Below are 18,258 nucleotides of genomic sequence, written 5' to 3' on the forward strand. Positions count from 1 at the left end.
ACAATTTACAATGTAGCTGAAGAAAAAGACATGTACAAAAATAAGGACAGCATAGCTTCCAGCTTTAACATGAGAGTGGTGGAGGACAGAGACTATGGCCTGGTACAGTCTTAAGATTAAGTCCCAGCGTGCAAAATGCGATTGACAGCACAAGAGAGCTTTAGTAAAGGTGTATGCTGAGAATTTTGGTTTTGTAATTACTGTATTACTTCATAATACACAAGGTTAGGAAAATGTCAGCTCAGTAGAGCAGTGAAACTAGGAAGTTAGCAGTCAGGTAACCCATTCATCCTGTCCCTGAGGAAAAAATATACTCTGCACAGATGTACAGATGCAGAGGGAGTGCGTGCAGCTCAAGGCAAACCACAGATCTTGCCTGTTGACAGATACTGACTACAGAACAATCTCACCCTGATTTAGGACATGAGGGAAGAGGAAAAACCAACATTGTGTTTATGAGAAAATACTGCAGGACCCTGACAGGAAATAGCATCTCAAAGACATTATGGACAGTATATCAATACAATTAATGAACTGCGGGATTCAGAAGAAAATTGTAGAAACTTGTTACCTTCAGTAGAAGGCAGTGAGATATGGACCAAACAAACCAGTAGAAGAGGCAACAAAGTAAGAGTAAAAGAAAAGAGGATGGGAGGGAAAAGAAGGGAAGTGGGAAATCAGAGTCGGGTCTGAAAAGCCTGGGGTGAGGTGAAATACTAGTTTCTGTGGAGCAGATGGCGGGCAGGGAAATTTACTCAGAGAAACTTCTGTCCAAGCATTCACCTGGAGAACTTGGGGGAGTTAGCCAGGGGAACAGTAGAGGGGAAGCGAGCATTCTAGGCAGTGGGCCAGTGCAAAGTCCAAGAAGAAAGAGGGACCTGCATTTAGGCCGTGGGATAGGTTGCATGGCTGGACCGTGGAGAGGTGAGCGAGGGACAGGGAGGGACAGTGCATTCAGGTACGTTGGTGGGAAAGAAAATGGTCAAAATAGCATATTGGTTAAAACAAGTCAGAAATGAATGTTTCCAGTCACCAGTTCATGCAGATTTAATTGTATGGGATTCATTTAAAATGGATTTTTAGACTGTTTAGTCAGTTTCCAGCATTCAGTTATTTTTAAAAATCCAGTTGCAACCACCAATGCCTACTTTGCCTATATAGTTGTGTTCCTTTTTTTTTTTTTTTTTTTTTTTTTTTAGTTTATTTATTTACTTGGGGCGGGGGGAGCAGCAGAGGGGCAAAGAGAGAAGGAGAAAGAGAGAATCCTAAGCAGGTTCCGCCCTGTCAGTGCAGAGCCTGACACAGGGCTCGAACTCATGAACTGTGAGATCATGACCTGAGCTGAAACCAAGAGTTGGGCGCTTAACTGACTAAGCCACCCAGGAGCCCCTATTTAGCTGTATTGTGTTTTTCTTTTATATTAAACTGCACTTCCTTGACACTGCGTGATCCAACTTGGCTATCATGATTGAAGCTATTGCATGGAGTGTGCCCTATTCTTTGCAGGTACATAACCTGACATTGAGGCTTCATTCTTGCACAAAATGATTCATGGAATTAGAGATGATGAGTAAAATGCCTTCTGCAGAAGGTCATGATATGACAGAAGGTTCTGCAACCACTGATAATAATCAGGGGTGCTGTTCATTGCATTAAGATGCTGGGGTATTGTGCTTATTCCTGCCATCTCAGTGCCTGTCAGAGCTCATAGAGGCCTGGCCCCTGGGAGACCTCATCATTCCTGGAGTAGGTCCTTGTCCTCCTGGCTGGGAGCAGTACAATGGCCAATGGCATCAGGCTGTTGGTTTACTCTCACTTCACTCATCAATACTTCCTCCAAACCCAAAACTTTAGGAGTAGATGTCAAACAAGCAAACTCAGCTAACAATGAAATAGAGATAAAAAGAAGGAACTTTAAAAAGTCTGACAAATGGCCCAAAAGTCTTAAAGATGGATAAAAACTTGAGAGCTACTAAATACTGAGTGCATTGGGATGAGTAAGAACTGAGAAATAAATGGCGGCAGGGCATGGATTTTGAACCAGTTTATTGTTTCTGCTATGATTTTATTCCTGATCCAGTTGTTAAATCAAATCATATGGGTGTAGCAAGACTTCATTTCGACTGGAGAGGAGTGGCCACAAGATGATCAAGGGACTTGTAAACAATGTTGAAGACCTTGGCCTTGATCCTGAGGCTTCCAGGGAGCTGTTGAAGGGTTTTGAAGGGGGGCAGTACCATCATGGCTGCATGATGGAGGATGGATACAAAAGAAAGCAGCGTGAAAGCCACCATGTGATGGAGAGGTGGTTACAGAGCCCAGAAAAAGGAGGTGATGATGGACCCAGGGGAGTTGGAAGATATGTAGGAGGCAGAATTTTGCAGAATATGGTGACCATGAATGCTGGTATAATGAGGAGGCATAGAAGCAGACAGGGGTGACATTCTGGTTTCAGGCTAGGGGATGGGATGGATCCTGATGTCATTCACTGTGGCAGGAAGCACAAGAAGGGAAGTAAGTGGGGAGAGGGACATAATGAGCTAAATTTTAAACATGCTGAGCTTCCCCCTTTGCTTCAAAAAAAAAATCACATTTCACCCTCCATAAATTTAGCATGAAATTTACACATTTCACTTGAGTATTTTCTGTCAGATGGGCAATCATAAGAGATGCGCTCCTCAGTTTTTCCTTGGGTTACTTTCCTTTTCTCATGAGATAACAGAAACCTTTTCATTACTGAGATTCCCATCTGACCTGTTCTCAGAGTGCAGGGCATTTACAGAGGGATAGAAGATTTTTGGAGAGAAACCAGGTTCTGCAAATTTATGAACCCAAAGATGCTTATTTAAAAGCAATCCCACTAGGGGTGCCTGGGTGGCTTAGTCAGTTAAGCGTCTGACTCTTGGTTTAGGTTCGGTCATGATCTCCTGGTTCGTGAGCTCACTCCCATCAAGCTGCAGGTCTCCTGGCTGACAGTGCAGAGCCTGCTTGGGATTCTCTGTCCCCCTCTCTCTCTGCCCCTCCCCTGCTGGCTCTTTCTCTCTTAAACATTATTTAAAATGTTTTAAATAAACATTTAAGAAATAAATTTTAAAAATAAAAGGAATTCCACCAGGATGACTGGTCTGTATTTCCGGAGGTAATAACAGATCACCCCATTTATAAATGAGGAGAAGCAGAGTAGTGAATTCCCCTGGTTGCTGTTATGCCCTATTCCGTTTAAAAACTACTTATTATTCTGGGGCGCCTGGGTGGCTCAGTCGGTTGAGTGTCCGACTTCAGCTCAAGTCATGATCTCGTGGCTCGAGAGTTCGAGCCCCGCGTCGGGCTCTGTGCTGGAAGCTCAGACCCTGGAGCCTGCTTCTGTCTCTGTGTCTCCCTCTCTCTCTGCCCCTAACCCACTTGCATTCTGTCTCTGTCTCTCTCAAAAATAAATAAACATTAAAAAAATTTAAAAACTACTTATTCTTTTGGACAGTCATTGCTTTGTTTGGCTTCACTCCCAAGAGGCAGGAACCACATATGAGCCTAACTATTGAACCTTGGTGAGGATGCAAGACTATCAGTGGTTCTTCAGAGAGCCACTGCTAAAGCCTGAGACCACTTAATCGTGAGAACAGAAAGTGCACTAACTAGATTTTTTTTCAGCGTGATTATTGAAAGGATTCGGAGGCATCTCATGGGGTAAAAGATAGGAAGCATGACCAGGCCTCCTAGGGGCTGGCACTGGGAGTAGAAAGTTGTGGGGACCACAGCCAGGGGCATCTTGGGCCCAGCCTTCCCATGGGCCTCTATTACTCTGTCCCTCAACAAGCGGTGTCCTTCCTCTCCCTCTCAGTAGGCCCCCTTACTTTGCCTACTCATCTCCCCCACACAGCCCCTTATGGCCAACCCCAGATGGTGGCTGCCTCTATGAACGGATGTCAAACTTTTGTGGTTGCATACCCCCTGGAAGAAATTTTATAAGCTGTAAACCACCTCACATATTTGTATGTTGACATCCAGAATTTTTCAACACTAGTTTAAATAGATGCAAATAATGCAATGACTAGCATATTATGAATTTTGACATTTTAAAAAGTTATCCAGTGGAGTCTAAATAGTTTTGTGGCAGTTTGATTTCTTTTCCATGTAAGAAGCACATGAGTAACTTTTTGTTAATAGACTTTATTTCTTGGAGCAGTTTTCAATTCATGATAAAATTGAGGAAGTTCCCATATACTTTCTACACATACATAGTCCCCCCCCACTATCAGTATCCCCCACCACACTGGTATATTTGTTACAATCAGCGAACCTACATGGATTGACATGCCATTATCACCCAAGTCCATAGTTTACATGAGGGTTCACTCTTGGTGTTGTGCAATAAACCTTTTTAACATTTGGGAAATTTTACATTGTTCCTTGTTTTTCCCCTTGAACTATTCCCATTCCATTTTCTCCCCAAAGATTTCTCCTATTTTAATATATTTTTATGCCTGAAAGTCTCTGATTGAGCTCTCTCTCATATTTCTCTTCAACAAATTATATTTATAAATTGGTAAGTAATTTTTTAATTTCCTGTCATCATAAGGCACTTATGTGTTAAAAAATTACACAATTGGTTGAACAGCTTAAAAACATTGAAATTAAATTGCTTGACAATTTAAAAACATTAAATTATAACAATTGATATTAATGTTAAAAAGTAAAACTCCAAGAGGAAACATCCTTAATGAGATAAATAGATGAAACCTTCTCCCCTCTGATTAGTTCCAGGATAAAGGATGAATGTTCAGTATCAATTATATTCCTATTTTTCATTCTTATAGAAGTTAAGTACTTTTTATAGATGCAAGCAGTGAGAAACCTTGTTCACATAAATAAGTGGACAAGAATAGAAGAGCTTTGTGAGAGCAATGCCATTAAATTCTTTGAACTCCTTCCAAATTACCTGCCACTGAGAGATCAATGATGATTCTTTTAATGCACCACCTGACATGATTAGGTGCCTTCCATTGTGTAAAGGCAAAGAGTTAGAAACCACTTGACTTCCCAAAAGATTTGTTTTGAGCTGTGAGTCTTTCTTTCCCTCTCACCACCCATGTTTCAAGTTGTCCCTTTGTTTTGAGCCTTTGAGCTCCCCACCCAGGGCAGTAAGATCCTCTGTGGTTGTGAGGTGTGCCTTTCTCTTGGGAAGTGGGAAAAGGGCCTTCCACTCTCAGGCAGATCCATTTTAGAAAGAGTATGTATGGAAGTTGAGGGTGTAGAAATCGATGCCCATCTACCCTTGGAGGGGCTTCAGTATACACTCCAAGGGGGACACAGTTGAACACAGCCTGGCCTTGAATGGTGACTCAGGCTCCCCCACAGTTAAATTAACTGTCTTCTGCTTTTGAATCGGTCACAACTGTTATAAAATAATGATTTGTGTCATTTTCATCTTCAGCTTGTTAGGAGGCTCAAGGAAGGTAGGTATTACTGAACTTCTTGTCAGACAGTAAGGACACTTAGCTGATAATAGCCAGTGAAGTGTGTATCATATATATATATATATATATATATATATATATATATACACATATATATATACACACACATATATATACATATATAATATTTATATAACTATATATTTATAATATAAATATAAATTATATTCATATAAATATAATATTTGTATATAAATATATATATATATATACACATATATAATTTATTGTCAAATTGGTTTCCATACAACACCCAGTGTTCATCCCAACAGGTGCCCTTCTCAATGCCCATCACCCACTTTCCTCTCTCCCCCACCCCCCATCAACCTTCAGTTTGTTCTCAGTGTTTAAGAGTCTCTTATGGTTGGCCTCCTTCCCTCTCTGTAACTTTTTTCCCCCTTCCCCTCCCCCATGGTCTTCTGTTAAGTTTCTCAGGATCCACATATGAGTGAAAACATGATATCTGTCTTTTTCTGCCTAATTTCACTTAGTATAATACCCTCCAGTTCCATCCACATTGTTGCAAATAGCCAGATTTCATTCTTTCTCATTGCCAAGTAGTATTGTATTGTATATATAAACCACCTCTTCTTTATCCATTCATCAGTTGATGGACATTTCGGCTCTTTCCATAATTCGGCTGTTGTTGACAGTGCTGCTATAAACATTGGGGTACAAGTGCCCCTAAGCATCAGCACTCCTGTATCCCTTGGGTAAATTCCTAGCAGTACTATTGTTGGGTCATAGGGTAGGTCTATTTTTAATTTTTTGAGGAACCTCCACACTGTTTTCCAGAGTGGCTGCACCAGTTTGCATTCTCACCAATAGTGCAAGAGGGTTCCTGTTTCTCCACATCCTCCCCAGCATCTATAGTCTCCTGATATATTCATTTTAGCCACTCTGACCAGCATGAGGTGGTATCTCAGTGTGGTTTTGATTTGTATTTCCCTGATGAGGAGTGACACTGAGCATCTTTTCATGTGCCTGTTGGCCATCCGGATGTCTTCGTTAGAAAAGTGTCTATTCGTGTCTTCTGCCCATTTCTTCACTGGATTCTCTGTTTTTCGGGTATGGAATATGATGAGTTCTTTATAGATTTTGGATACTAGCCCTTTATCTGATATGTCTTAATAGGAACAAACCAGGAGACTCTAGGAGCCTCCAGAAGGAGGGTCTTTCAGTCCTTGGGATCAGAGACAGCCTCCCTGAGGAACATGTTTCTCATGTTCACCAAGGGAACAGAGATGAAGGAGGGAGGCAGGAGGGGAGATTCCAAGCCATAGAGAAGAATTATAAAGGCCCATAATCAGACTGTATGTCATGCTCAAGGAATAGAAAGGCGCAGTGAGGCTGCCGTGGAGAGTGCTATGGGGATAGCATGCACGGGGCCAAATCCGTGGACCTGACATGCTGTGCTGAGGGTTTTCGATGACAGCTTCATAAAACGTGTTTTCTGTTCAGATTTGTTTCTACCAAACTGCCTCTCACTAGAAAGCAGTACCCTGAAGTGGCCAAGAGTGTGGCTCCTAAAGTCAGACTGGTGGGATTTGAATCCTGACTCCATTGCTTGTTAGCTGTGGGTCCTTGAGCAAATTACCTAACTTCACCAAGTCTCTATTTTCTTGTCTGAAAATGAGGATAATTTGTTTTTAGAAATATGTTGTGAGAAGTAAAGGCCATCATCCACACAAAGTGCAATACATACCATGATTTTAGTTGGCTTCGTTGTAGACAATAGTCTGAATGAGAGAAGCGATGGAGGCACGTGGGAGGACATGTCTCCAGAAGGTGTCAGTGGTGCTCTTGGATTAGGGTGATCACAGTGGGGCCAGGCCAGACTTCCATCTGAGACAGTGGTGCTGTATAATCTCACAAGTTTTGGGGCAGGTAATCAAAGAAGTGTGCATAGGAATCTAACCTCAGGCTACCTGAAGTTGTTCAGGACAAATTAAGGAAGTAAGGATTTAATCCCTAGGTTCCCCATGATGCCAGGCACTTGCTCAAGAACTACATGAGCATCCACATTGTATTGAATGCTTCTTGTATTGTATCCACATTGTATTGATGCTTCTTGAGCATCAAATGTATCCACATTGTATTGATGCTTCTTGAGCATCCACATTGTATTGAAAAACAGCCAGGGAAGGAGACTGTAGGTGAGATGCAAGGCCAGGGGTGTCTTCCAGATGTAATGGGCAGAAGAAGAAGAAGCATTTACAAGCTAGTGTGAAAATAAAAGCAGTAACCAGCATTGTTTAGGAAGTGAGGTACATGCAGAGGACAGATGCATAACATGGGGGCATTATGTTTGGCTGTGTGTCTGGAGGCATGGGGTCAGCAGCCAGTGAAGTACAGCTAGGATACTATGGGCTGACGAGTGGTGTTTAGCACCATATTCTAAGCACCAAGACAGAGTTGTCAGAGATGGGGGCCTATTATAGCCTGGGGCCCAGGATGTAGAATTTAAAGGATGTAGGTTGGTGGGCAGAAAAACCCAGGTTGAGGAAGGAGAGGTGTCCATTCTACTCATTAACAATTGTGGCTGTTCTATAGTTGAGAAAGTTTCCCAAAGCTTCAAATATCCCAGAAAATTAAGCACCTCCTCAAAGAGAACGAGCCTAAAGAAATTGTTTTATATTTCTATTTTGTATTTCAGGTAGGCCTAATGACTAGAAGAAGAAAAGAACAAAAAGATGAGGTGGGAGGCACTGTGGAATCCCACAGGGAATGGAAGATAGGCCTCTGGGAAAGCCCACCCCCAATATTTATGGGGCCTAGGGCAAGAGTAGATTGAAGGCCTATAGGCAATATATCTATATATATTTAAAGTTCTAAATCAAGTTAATAAACAGTTAAATGTTTTCTATCTTCCTACCTGGGTGCCTTCATAATGACCTAAAAGTTTGGCCTTAGCATTCTTAGATTTCTTTTGAGTACTGTGCAAAAAGGTGGTGTCATGGAGGTGCTCATGATCTTCCCCTAGACTTACCCTTCCACCCACCCCATCTATCCTGTCCCACCTGGGCCTTGCATGCATGATGTGGACACTCCAGCCCAGAGAGTAGGCTTCATACAACCCATCACTCTCCTGCAGGAGCTGCCCCTTGGACACCTTCTGGCCTAGATGCACACACTAGCAGTGCCATCTGCCCTCAGGAGGATGGGTGTAGGGCAGAGCCTCAGGGCCATTTGGGCAGGGAATTCCAAGGTTCTGAGTTTGTGGGGTATGGACTAAAATGTGGAGGTCATTGGCTCCAGGTGGTCATATCCCTTTGGCCCCATAAACTTACTGCCCTGTGAGTGGGGGAGTGGCTGAATGAGGGTCAAGGCAGGGACCCTTTAAAGTGTGGAGTCAGGGGGCACCTGGATGGATCAGTTAAGTGTCCAACTCTTGATTTAGGCTCAGGTCATGATCTCACAGTTTGTGAGTTCAAGCCCCACATCAGGCTCTGTGCTGACTGCATGGAGCCTACTTGGGATTCTCTCTCTCTTTCTCTCTCTCTGTTCTCCCCCACTTGTGCTGTGTCTCTCAAAATAAATAAGTAAACCTAAAAAAAAATAAAGTGTGGAGTCAGGGCAGGGGCCCCTCTTGCCCAGGTGGTACTGCTTCTTTTGGGTAAAGTGGGTTGGGACAGTAGAACCTTACTATCTAAGAGCAACTTTATTTACCTTAGTTTCTCTGTCTGGTTGTCATTAGAAAGTCTCCTCTTCCCACTTGATTGGAATCACAGGTGGTCTGCTATTCCTAAATAAGTGCCAGATGTGCAAATGGAGGTCAGCTGTTGCCCGAAACCAAACTAGAGGTTTAGGGGTGCCGGTGTGGTTCAGTTGGTTAAGCATCCAAATCTTGATATCAGCTCAGGTTGTGATCTCACGGTAATGAGATCAAGCCCCATGTTGGGCTCCATGTCTGAACATGGAGCCTGCTTGGGATTTTCTCCCCCACTCTGTCTCTGCCCCTCCTCTGCTCCCACTCTCTCTCTCTCTCTCTCTCTCTCAAATAAATAAACATTTAAAAAATTAAAAAAAATAAAGACCGAAGAGAGTCTCTGGAAACAGAAAAAGATTCTTAGGAACAAGGATATTTTACATGTAGAGAATACTCACGAATATTCATTCATGGACTGAGAACTGATTGGTTTACTCTTTGTTCTAAGAAGGTGATACTACGAAGTAATGTATTTTCTCTGTTTCTTTCCTCTCCAGCTGCCCCCAAGTCTTGCATTCTCAGTTGTGAGAAAAGGGATCAAGCTGTAACTGAAAGTCTCATTTCCCATTTTAAAGTTCTTTTATTGTTCACCTCAGCTTGTCCACAGTTTCCATGAGTAACAGACAAGGAGTTAACTCTTGAGTTCCACTGCTTGCTACAGAGCAGCTCAAGTTGAGTTAGCTGACCTCACGACTGATGAAAAGTTCTGACCCAAGGACAGTGGGTCCATTCTAAGGACTACCGTCTCTCAACTCCAGCTCAGATTTACTTCGTGGGTTTTTTCCATTTTCTTTAAAACAAAAACAGTGTAAGGGTGCCTGGGTAGCTCAGTCGGTTAAGCTTCTGACTCTTGATCTCAGCTCAGGTCATGATCTCATGGTTCATGAGATTGAGCCCCATGTTGGGCTCTGCACTGACAGCATGGAGCCTGCTTGGGATTCTCTCCCCTCTCCTCTGTGCCCCCCACAAAATAAATGAACATTTTTTTAATAAATACAATTTTTTAAAAAAAAAGTAAAAAAATAAATAAAAACAGTATAGCACCATCACTTGGAAGGAAAAAAATGTTACTCTGAATCTGAAAAAATGAAAGGGATCTCAGAAAAGTCTTAGAGAAAGACAAAGCTACAGATCCTGGCCCTTTGGGATATCCTTATAAAATGAGGCCCCTCACAGTTTAGAAATGCTCTTCTCTTACCTGTCCCTGAGGTGTTCTCCTTTTGCCACATGATGGTGACTAGCTCAGGCCGCAGTGTTTCCTCTGTTCCTTCTTCCCACTCTTACATGGTTCACCTGCCCAGGACTCTAAAGCAAGGTGTGCTTGTAGGCAGCACTCTCTGCCTTTACTCTTCACTGCTCAGTTTTTTTTTTTTATTGTGGCAAAATATTCATAACATGGAATTCACCATTTTAATCATTTTTAAGGGTATAGTTCAGTGGCATTAAGTGCATCCACACTGTTGTGCCGGGTTCTCTCCTATGGTATTTAGAGCATTTTAATACTGAAAAAAAATGAGGAAGAACTCAAAGTTCTGGCACTGAGTGGCCTTTGGCCAGTCACTTAATCCTCCTGCTTCCTTACCTGTAAAGTAGTAATAGTACCTATGTTGTGGGGTTCTTGTAAGTGAGCTCTTGGTGTCGACTTCTGGCAGGTAGTATATGTTACATATTAATGGTTAGTCATGATCTTCAAGCCAAACATGTAAAATTAAAATAGTTTCTGAATCCTAGATGATAATCACACTAATTCATGATATGCTGTCCTTTTCAAATAAGTAAAAGTATTGACAAACATATTAAAAGATAACTCGGTAAGAATTATCAAAGCAATTGTACTTGACTGATTTCCCCTATTGAAGTTGGCAAATTGCCATTTTTATGCATTCTGTCCCCAGGAGATATCCTAATTCTGCATATTTTATTTGCCTGCACTTTGCTTCCTTCCCTTCTGTCCAGTACACTCTGTTCTTTTTTTTTAAATATTTAGTAAGTTTTCATTAAAAAAATTTTTTAATGTTTATTTATTTTTGAAGGAGAGAGAGACAGAGTGTGAGTGGTGGGGGGATGGGGGGATGGAGCAGAGACAGAGGGAGACAGAATCTGAAGCAGGCTCCAGGCTCTGAACTGTCAGCACAGAGCCCAACATGGGGCTCGAACCCACAAACAGTGAGATCATGACCTGAGCCGAAGTCGGACACTCAACCAACTAAGCCACCCAGGTGCCCCAAGTTAGTTTTCATTTTAATTTCAGTATAGTTAACATACAGCATTATTTTGGGGAGCCTAGGTGGCTCAGTTGGCTAAGCATCCAGCTCTTGGTTTCGGCTCGGGTCATGATCTCACGGTTCGTGACTTCAAGCCCTGCATAGGGCTCTGTGCTAAAAGTGTGGAGCCTGCTTGAGATTCTTTGTCTCTCTCTCTCTCTCTTCCCCTTCCCTCATCTCTCTCTAAATAAACAAATAAACTTTTTAAAAAATGTTCTGTTAGTCTCAGGTGGACAATATAGTGAGTAATTGAACAATTCCGTATCTTGCCCAGTGCTTCTTATGAAAAGTGCATTCCTTAATCCTCATCACCTATTTCCCTCATTTCCCCCCCCACCCACCCACAACCCCTCTGGTAACCATCAGTTTGTTCTCTGTAGTTAAGAGTGTTGGTTTGTATCTCTCTTTTTTTCCTTTGCTTGTTTGTTTTGTTTCTTAAATTCCACATATGAGTGAAACCATACGGTATTTGTTTTTCTCTGACTATTTCACTTAGCATTATGGTCTCTAGCTCCACCTCTTTTTTTTGTCAGTCTTTTATATATATGTATATATATATACAGAATATATATACATATATATATAATTTATTGTCAAATTGGTTTCCATCTAGCTCCATCTCTGTTGTTGCAAACATCAAGATTCTATTCTTTTTTATGGCTAAGTAATATTCCTGTGTGTGTGTGTGTGTGTGTGTGTGTGTGTTTTATCCATTTATCTATTGATGGACACCTGGGCTGCTTCCCTAGTTTGGCTATTATAAATAATGCTGCCATAACCATAGGGGTGCATGTATCCTTTTGAATTAGTGTTTTTGTACTTTTGGAGTAAATACCCAGTAATGCGATTCCTGGGTCATAGGGTAGTTCTATTTTTAACTTTTTGAGGAACCTCATCCTGTTTTCCAGAATAGCTGCACCAGTTTGCATTCCCACCAACAGTGCATGAGTGTTCCTTTTTCTCTACATCCTCACCAACACTTGTTGTTTCTTGTTTTGTTAATTTTGGCCATTCTGACAGATGGGAGGTTATATCTCATTGTAGTTTTAATTTGTATTTTTACAGATATTGAGCATCTTTTCCTATGTCTGTTAGACACATTTGTGTCTAAATTCAGTCACTGTCCTCCAGAGATATATGTTCCAGTTTTAATACATTTTTTTCATGCGTTATTTTACAAAACTCTACATTTTCACATAAAAGTCCTCAGTGTTTTAATTATGACACTGGTCACTCATAATAATCACTTTGTATATTGATACCTCAGCTGTACTGGTTATGTGAAGATTAACCCTTGGATACTCATGATTTTTTGGAAACATTCGTTTATCATTTTGTCTCAGCCCTCTCATTGATACTCAGTATTAACAAGGTATGATACATGGGTTAATACAAACCCCACTTAGAGACTATGCACCCATTCATGAATGCTTTAAAACCATGGTCTTCCCTGTCCGTTGTGAGGCTAGTTCCCTTTCCAGAAATTCCCTTTCTGCTTCTGTCTGTCCTTAGAAGTTGCCAAGCAGCAAACCCTGTGCTGTGGTTTTTAAAACTTAAAGTAGTCACTAAATTTATAAAAATCCAGATTTCAAGTTTCTCTTCATCAGCCAGAATCTCTAGTCCACAGGACCTTGGGAGGCTACATGACCTCCACAAGCACATGGGGCACGGGCTCCACCAGCAATCCAGACCCAGGCTCTTCCAGTACATTAGGGTCTCCCCGCTTCCAGCATTTGACACGTTTCCTAGACAATGGAATTTAACAATTAAATGTTGTCATATCCTTTGCTAGTGTTTTCTATTTTATGTTTGTTTCCTCGTTGATTGTGCACAATGGGAGGAAGAAAAGGTTTTACATCCGCCTCAGTAGTCAGCACTTGGTAAAGCCTCGGTAAGGCACTTGGTTGACAGATACCATATGCTGTGGTCCCCACTCTTTTTCCTATAGGTGCATCTTCTCTCTACAGCAAGACAGTGAGTCCCTTGCAGTGGCTAGCATGGCGATGAACACTCACTGATTCTGATCTCTTAATATTTTCTTTAGAATTTTTACTTGGATAACAAAGGAAAAAAAGAAGGGAAGGAAACAAGTGAGAAAATGAATGCTAAGAACAAGGAATCCTTACTTGAGGTAAGTGTAATTTTGCAGGGTAGAAGAAAAGAGAAGGATGCTAACTGTATCTATTTTTAAATTATTTGCTTCTTAGAACAATGGGATATTCTGAGACACACTGAAATTTCAACTTGGGGTTTTAAAATCAAATTATTACTAAATTATAGCTATTTAGATAATTAAACTGGTTCTTTGAGTCAGTTGTTTAAAAGTATGGCTTTAGACTATATTTTACTTTCATGAAGTTGGATTAGTGATTCTCGCCTAAAACACTTAAGAATCCACGTAAAACTCGTCTCTTAACATTCCATGTTTTTCATTACTGAAGTGCTCCCCAGAAGTCAGATGTAAGGATTTCCAAACCTTGTTTACAGTGAATTCTAAGATGTTCTTTCAGTAGCCAGGTGTGGTAGGAAGTGTGGGCTTTGCACTTAGGAGACCTGACACAAGGTCTGGGTCTGCCATTGAGGTTCGGATGTTATGCGGCAAGTCCAAGAACCTCAGTGTCCTGGATCATACTGAATTATTACAGCGATCCAGGACGGTAATGGAAGCACTGGGTCGATTACTGTGCAGATGTTCGTGATTATCACTATAGGGGCGTGTTCCAGAAGTTTATTTGATGGTTGGTTTTTTTTGAAACTCCTAGTGAGTTTTCACGTAGTAACTGTGCTAAAAATCAGGGCTCTGCTCCCAGCACATAATGCAGATGAGTGCAGAGATCTAAAGTCAACACACTTGTGAGGGTGAAGAAAACCTGTGTAGGGTTCCAGCCCAGGTTTTCTTCACCTTCAAAAATGTGTTGACCTTTTCTTTTCTTTTGAGGCTTCTTCTGAAGATTCAGATGACCTGGTGAGCTCTGGACGCATGTTCACACCTGGAGCCAGTTCGCTGACATTGATTAGCACCCTTTCTCTTATTCACCAAGACCTGGCCAGGCTCCCGCACAGGTTTCTCTCCCCCATCACATTCTCACAGGCCCGTAACCAGATGGAGCAGGCATCAGAACCTTCTGCCACTCACAAGGTCCTGAAAACATGTTATAAATTCCGGCTTCTGGAGCCAAGAGCACAGTGGGTATTTCACACGAAGGCGTAGCAGTGGGAATAGGGACATTCTCTGCATTTAGCAGACTCCAGGTTGTGTCGAGGAAGAAAAAGCACCGGGTTCCCAGCAACAAGGAGATTCAGGTTCTGAGTGTACCTAGCAGTGATGGAAACTGACAGACAGGGAAGGGGAGAGTGAAGTTTCCTGACACAGCCATTTGTTTTTAATCATCAGCTGTCTGTAACTCAGGGGCAGCTTGTGCCTTGGTTTATACAGTTGCCTGAATAGTTCTTGTTCTAGGACTTCAGCGGTGCGTTAACGGCTGGATGTGAAAGAAAATACAAAGGATGTTACACTATGAAAAATCAGCACTATTCTGCTTTCTAATTTGGGCCAAATATCTGATTGAAGAGATTATTGACAAGGCAACTAATACTAGCTAAATTGGAGGAGAATGTGAACAAAAATGTGTCCCAGCTCCACTATATATACATTTCCTGGCAGGGTACAAAACTAAAAGTTATTCTCCATTTATGAGATGGAGTAGAAGGGGGTTGAGAGTTACAAAAAAGAAAGCCAAAAGTAAGTTTGAGTATTTGAACTGGAATAGAATGCTGTACTTTTACTGAATTGCTTTTTAAAAGAAATTTACTAAGAATTATTTCATTATATGTGAGTTTTCACATTCGAAAATCTACACCTAGAGAATCTGCTTTGTCCTTCTCCTTTTCTGATACCATAGTGTTAATAACTGCCTTCTTCATTCTTCAGTAAGAAAACTATCCCAAGAATAAATTAACATACACATGTTTATGTGAAGGATTATATATTCTAACTTTTCTGTTTAGTGGCAGTAAAATAGTAATTATTTTTACTTATAGGAAAAGGAATAATTTTTCTATTTACCAACTTATAATAACAGAAATAGCCTTTATTTAATGCTTACTTTCACAGTATACCAAGATTGTACTCATAACCTTTCTTATGAAGTTGGAGCTATTATTACTCCATTTTTGCAAGCAAAGGAACTGAGATTTAATGACTTGCCCACGGTCACAAAAGTAAGTGGTTGAGAAGCCTTGAAGTCTAACTCAAGAGCAGATGTTCAACCACCATGGTATCCTTCCTTTCTTATGGCAAACAGCATGCAGTATAATTGTATGCATTCAGAGTTACAGACAAGTGACTTTTAGGTGGTTTGGCTAAAAGGCTAGTTTGCCATAGTTTGTTTAAATGTGAACAAAAATTTGTGTTTTTTTTCACGTGTTCTCCATAATTGGAATCTCAATTTCAGGAAAGTTTCTGTGGAACATCTGTCATTGTGCCAGAACTTGAAGGAGCTCTTTATCTGAAAGAAGACGGAAAGAAATCCTGGAAAAGGCGCTATTTTCTTTTACGGGCTTCTGGAATTTATTATGTGCCCAAAGGAAAGACTAAGGTCAGGAAAATAAAGTAATACTCTTTATCAAAAAATCATTTCATGAAAATGAAACTGAAGAAATTCTCAGACAGTAATTTAAATACACTCCTTTGTTCTGAGATTTGTGTTCCTACAGTGTTTATATAAATGCATATCCTATTCTGACAGAATTACAAAAGTTCTTTTGAATTTCTCCATAGCTTTCTCCTGAAGGCAAAGAATTTTATCTGTTTTAAAGTCAGGTTTCAAAAATTATAGCAGAAGCACTTTTCTAGAGAGTAATTTGCTACTTTACATACCTATTTCTGAGGACGTTTTCCTCCTGTATTTACTCTCTTGTTCTATAGTCTATATATAAACTTCTATCTGGAATCATAGAGGTATAAGCATTGACAGATCTACATCAAGATTGTAGCCCTTATTCCCTGAGCATTTAAATTGTTCTCTGAGGTGTGCTATATGCTTTTCCCTGCCTGTTTTAAGAGAGGATCTTAGCTATCGTTTAACTTCTACTTGGTGATTCAGGATTATTGCCTCAGAAGCACAAGCATATCATAAATTCCTCATCTTTGAAATGAATTTCGACTCTCATTATGACCATTAGCTTTTCCTGAGACCCTTATTTTAGAGGCTTGGGGCATTTCCATCTTTTGTTCACCATTAAAAAGCTTTAGGATACCTCTCAGCTCTCTATATCTGGGGTATGCTAAAGCATTTTGCCTTCACTGCCAAATCCAGGGCACCACCCAATGGCATATGTACAAACTGCAGGTTTCTAATAAGGCTTGACCCACATTCCCAAGCAGGTGAAGTCATGGGAAATATCCAGATCTGCTCCTCTATCTCTGTGGGAATGCAGGAGAGGCATTATGGGTAATGCCTGGTGGAGGGCAGCTACTGGGCCTACTTAGTGTCAGTCTTAGAGAACTGATACCTTCCCATTTATGCCACCTTCATTCTGGCCCCACACTGGGATGTAATAGCTGACACAGAAATTATTTTGGAAGTGCTATGTTTTTGGCATTTACGTGCAAATTAGATGTATAAATACACCTATTACAACACATTGGCTTTGGGCAAGAGTACTTTCTCTCACTGCTACCATTAACCTCGGAATGGAGGAAGGAGCCAAGGAATGAAGAGAAAGAATAAGAAGTAGGATTTTTGGAAATGAAGAGGCAAAACTGTATTCATTCTTTTTTTTTAATTTTTTTATTTTAAAGAGAGAGAGCACAAGTTGGGGAGAGGGACAGAGGGAGAGAGAGAGAATCTTAAGCAGGCTCCATGCTCAGCACGGAGTCTGATACAGGGCTCTATCTCACGACCCTGGGATCATGACCTGAGTCAAAATCAAGAGTCAGCAACCAACCTGAGCAACCAACCACCCAGGTGACCCAAACTGTCTTTATTCACTCTTGACATGATTTCCTACCAGACAATATAAGACACTCAACTAAAAAACTATTAAGACCAAATAAATTTACCAAACAAGAAATTATTTTCTTTTGTACAGATAATATGCTAATTAAAATATAATGAATTATTTAATGCATAGTAGAAACAAAAAATACAAAATACCTAACAATAAACTCAACAGGAAATGTTCAAGACCTATATGGCATAAAATACAAAATTTAATAAAGGAACTGAAATAGAACTGAATACATAGAAATGTACCATGTTGCTAGATGAAAAGATATGAATCTCCCCCCAAAACTTTCTATATATTAAATCCCAAGAAAAATTTCAATAGGATTTTTTGACTTGAAGTTCACAGACTGATTCTAAAATTCATCAGAAAGAGATACTGTTCCAAAAAAAAAAAAATGTGAAGAACATTGAGGTAGAACCCCTCCTCCCAGATGTCAAAACATTAGATGAAAACTATAGCACAAGTAGAGAAAACAGATCAACGCTGAGATCTGATAATATAAGGGAAATTGAAGTGAGCATTTTATAGCAGTGGGGAAAGAATGTGGTATTTAATAAATAGCAGCAAAATAATTGTATCACCATTGGGAGAAAGTTTCCTACCTCATACCATGTTCCAAATTAAATCCTATGTTGATTAAGTCTATTTAGAAAAAATTTTTAAATCTTCTTTTGTCTATATTTTCTTTTAAATTTTATTCTAAAAAACATGGGTTAATATTTTCATAATTCAGGGTTGGGGAAACCTTCAGCAAGACTAGAAGCTCAAAATTATAAAGGAGAAAATTTGACAGTGTAAG

At 40.5% G+C, this 18,258-nt stretch overlaps 1 protein-coding gene across 2 annotated transcripts in view; it reads left to right on the top strand.

Annotated features, from left to right (window-relative positions):
* APBB1IP (amyloid beta precursor protein binding family B member 1 interacting protein) overlaps positions 1 to 18,258 on the top strand; it is a 105,254-nt gene that overhangs the window by 67,181 nt on the left and 19,815 nt on the right. For both annotated transcript variants that reach the window (XM_023256458.2, XM_003988174.5), the window contains exons 8-9: positions 13,492 to 13,578; positions 15,902 to 16,045. In XM_023256458.2, coding sequence (XP_023112226.2) covers positions 13,492 to 13,578; positions 15,902 to 16,045 — 231 coding nt within the window. The remainder of the gene's footprint in view (positions 1 to 13,491; positions 13,579 to 15,901; positions 16,046 to 18,258) is intronic.

This window comes from Felis catus, chromosome B4 (assembly GCF_018350175.1).
Source record: "Felis catus isolate Fca126 chromosome B4, F.catus_Fca126_mat1.0, whole genome shotgun sequence".
Classification (NCBI taxonomy): domain Eukaryota; kingdom Metazoa; phylum Chordata; class Mammalia; order Carnivora; family Felidae; genus Felis; species Felis catus.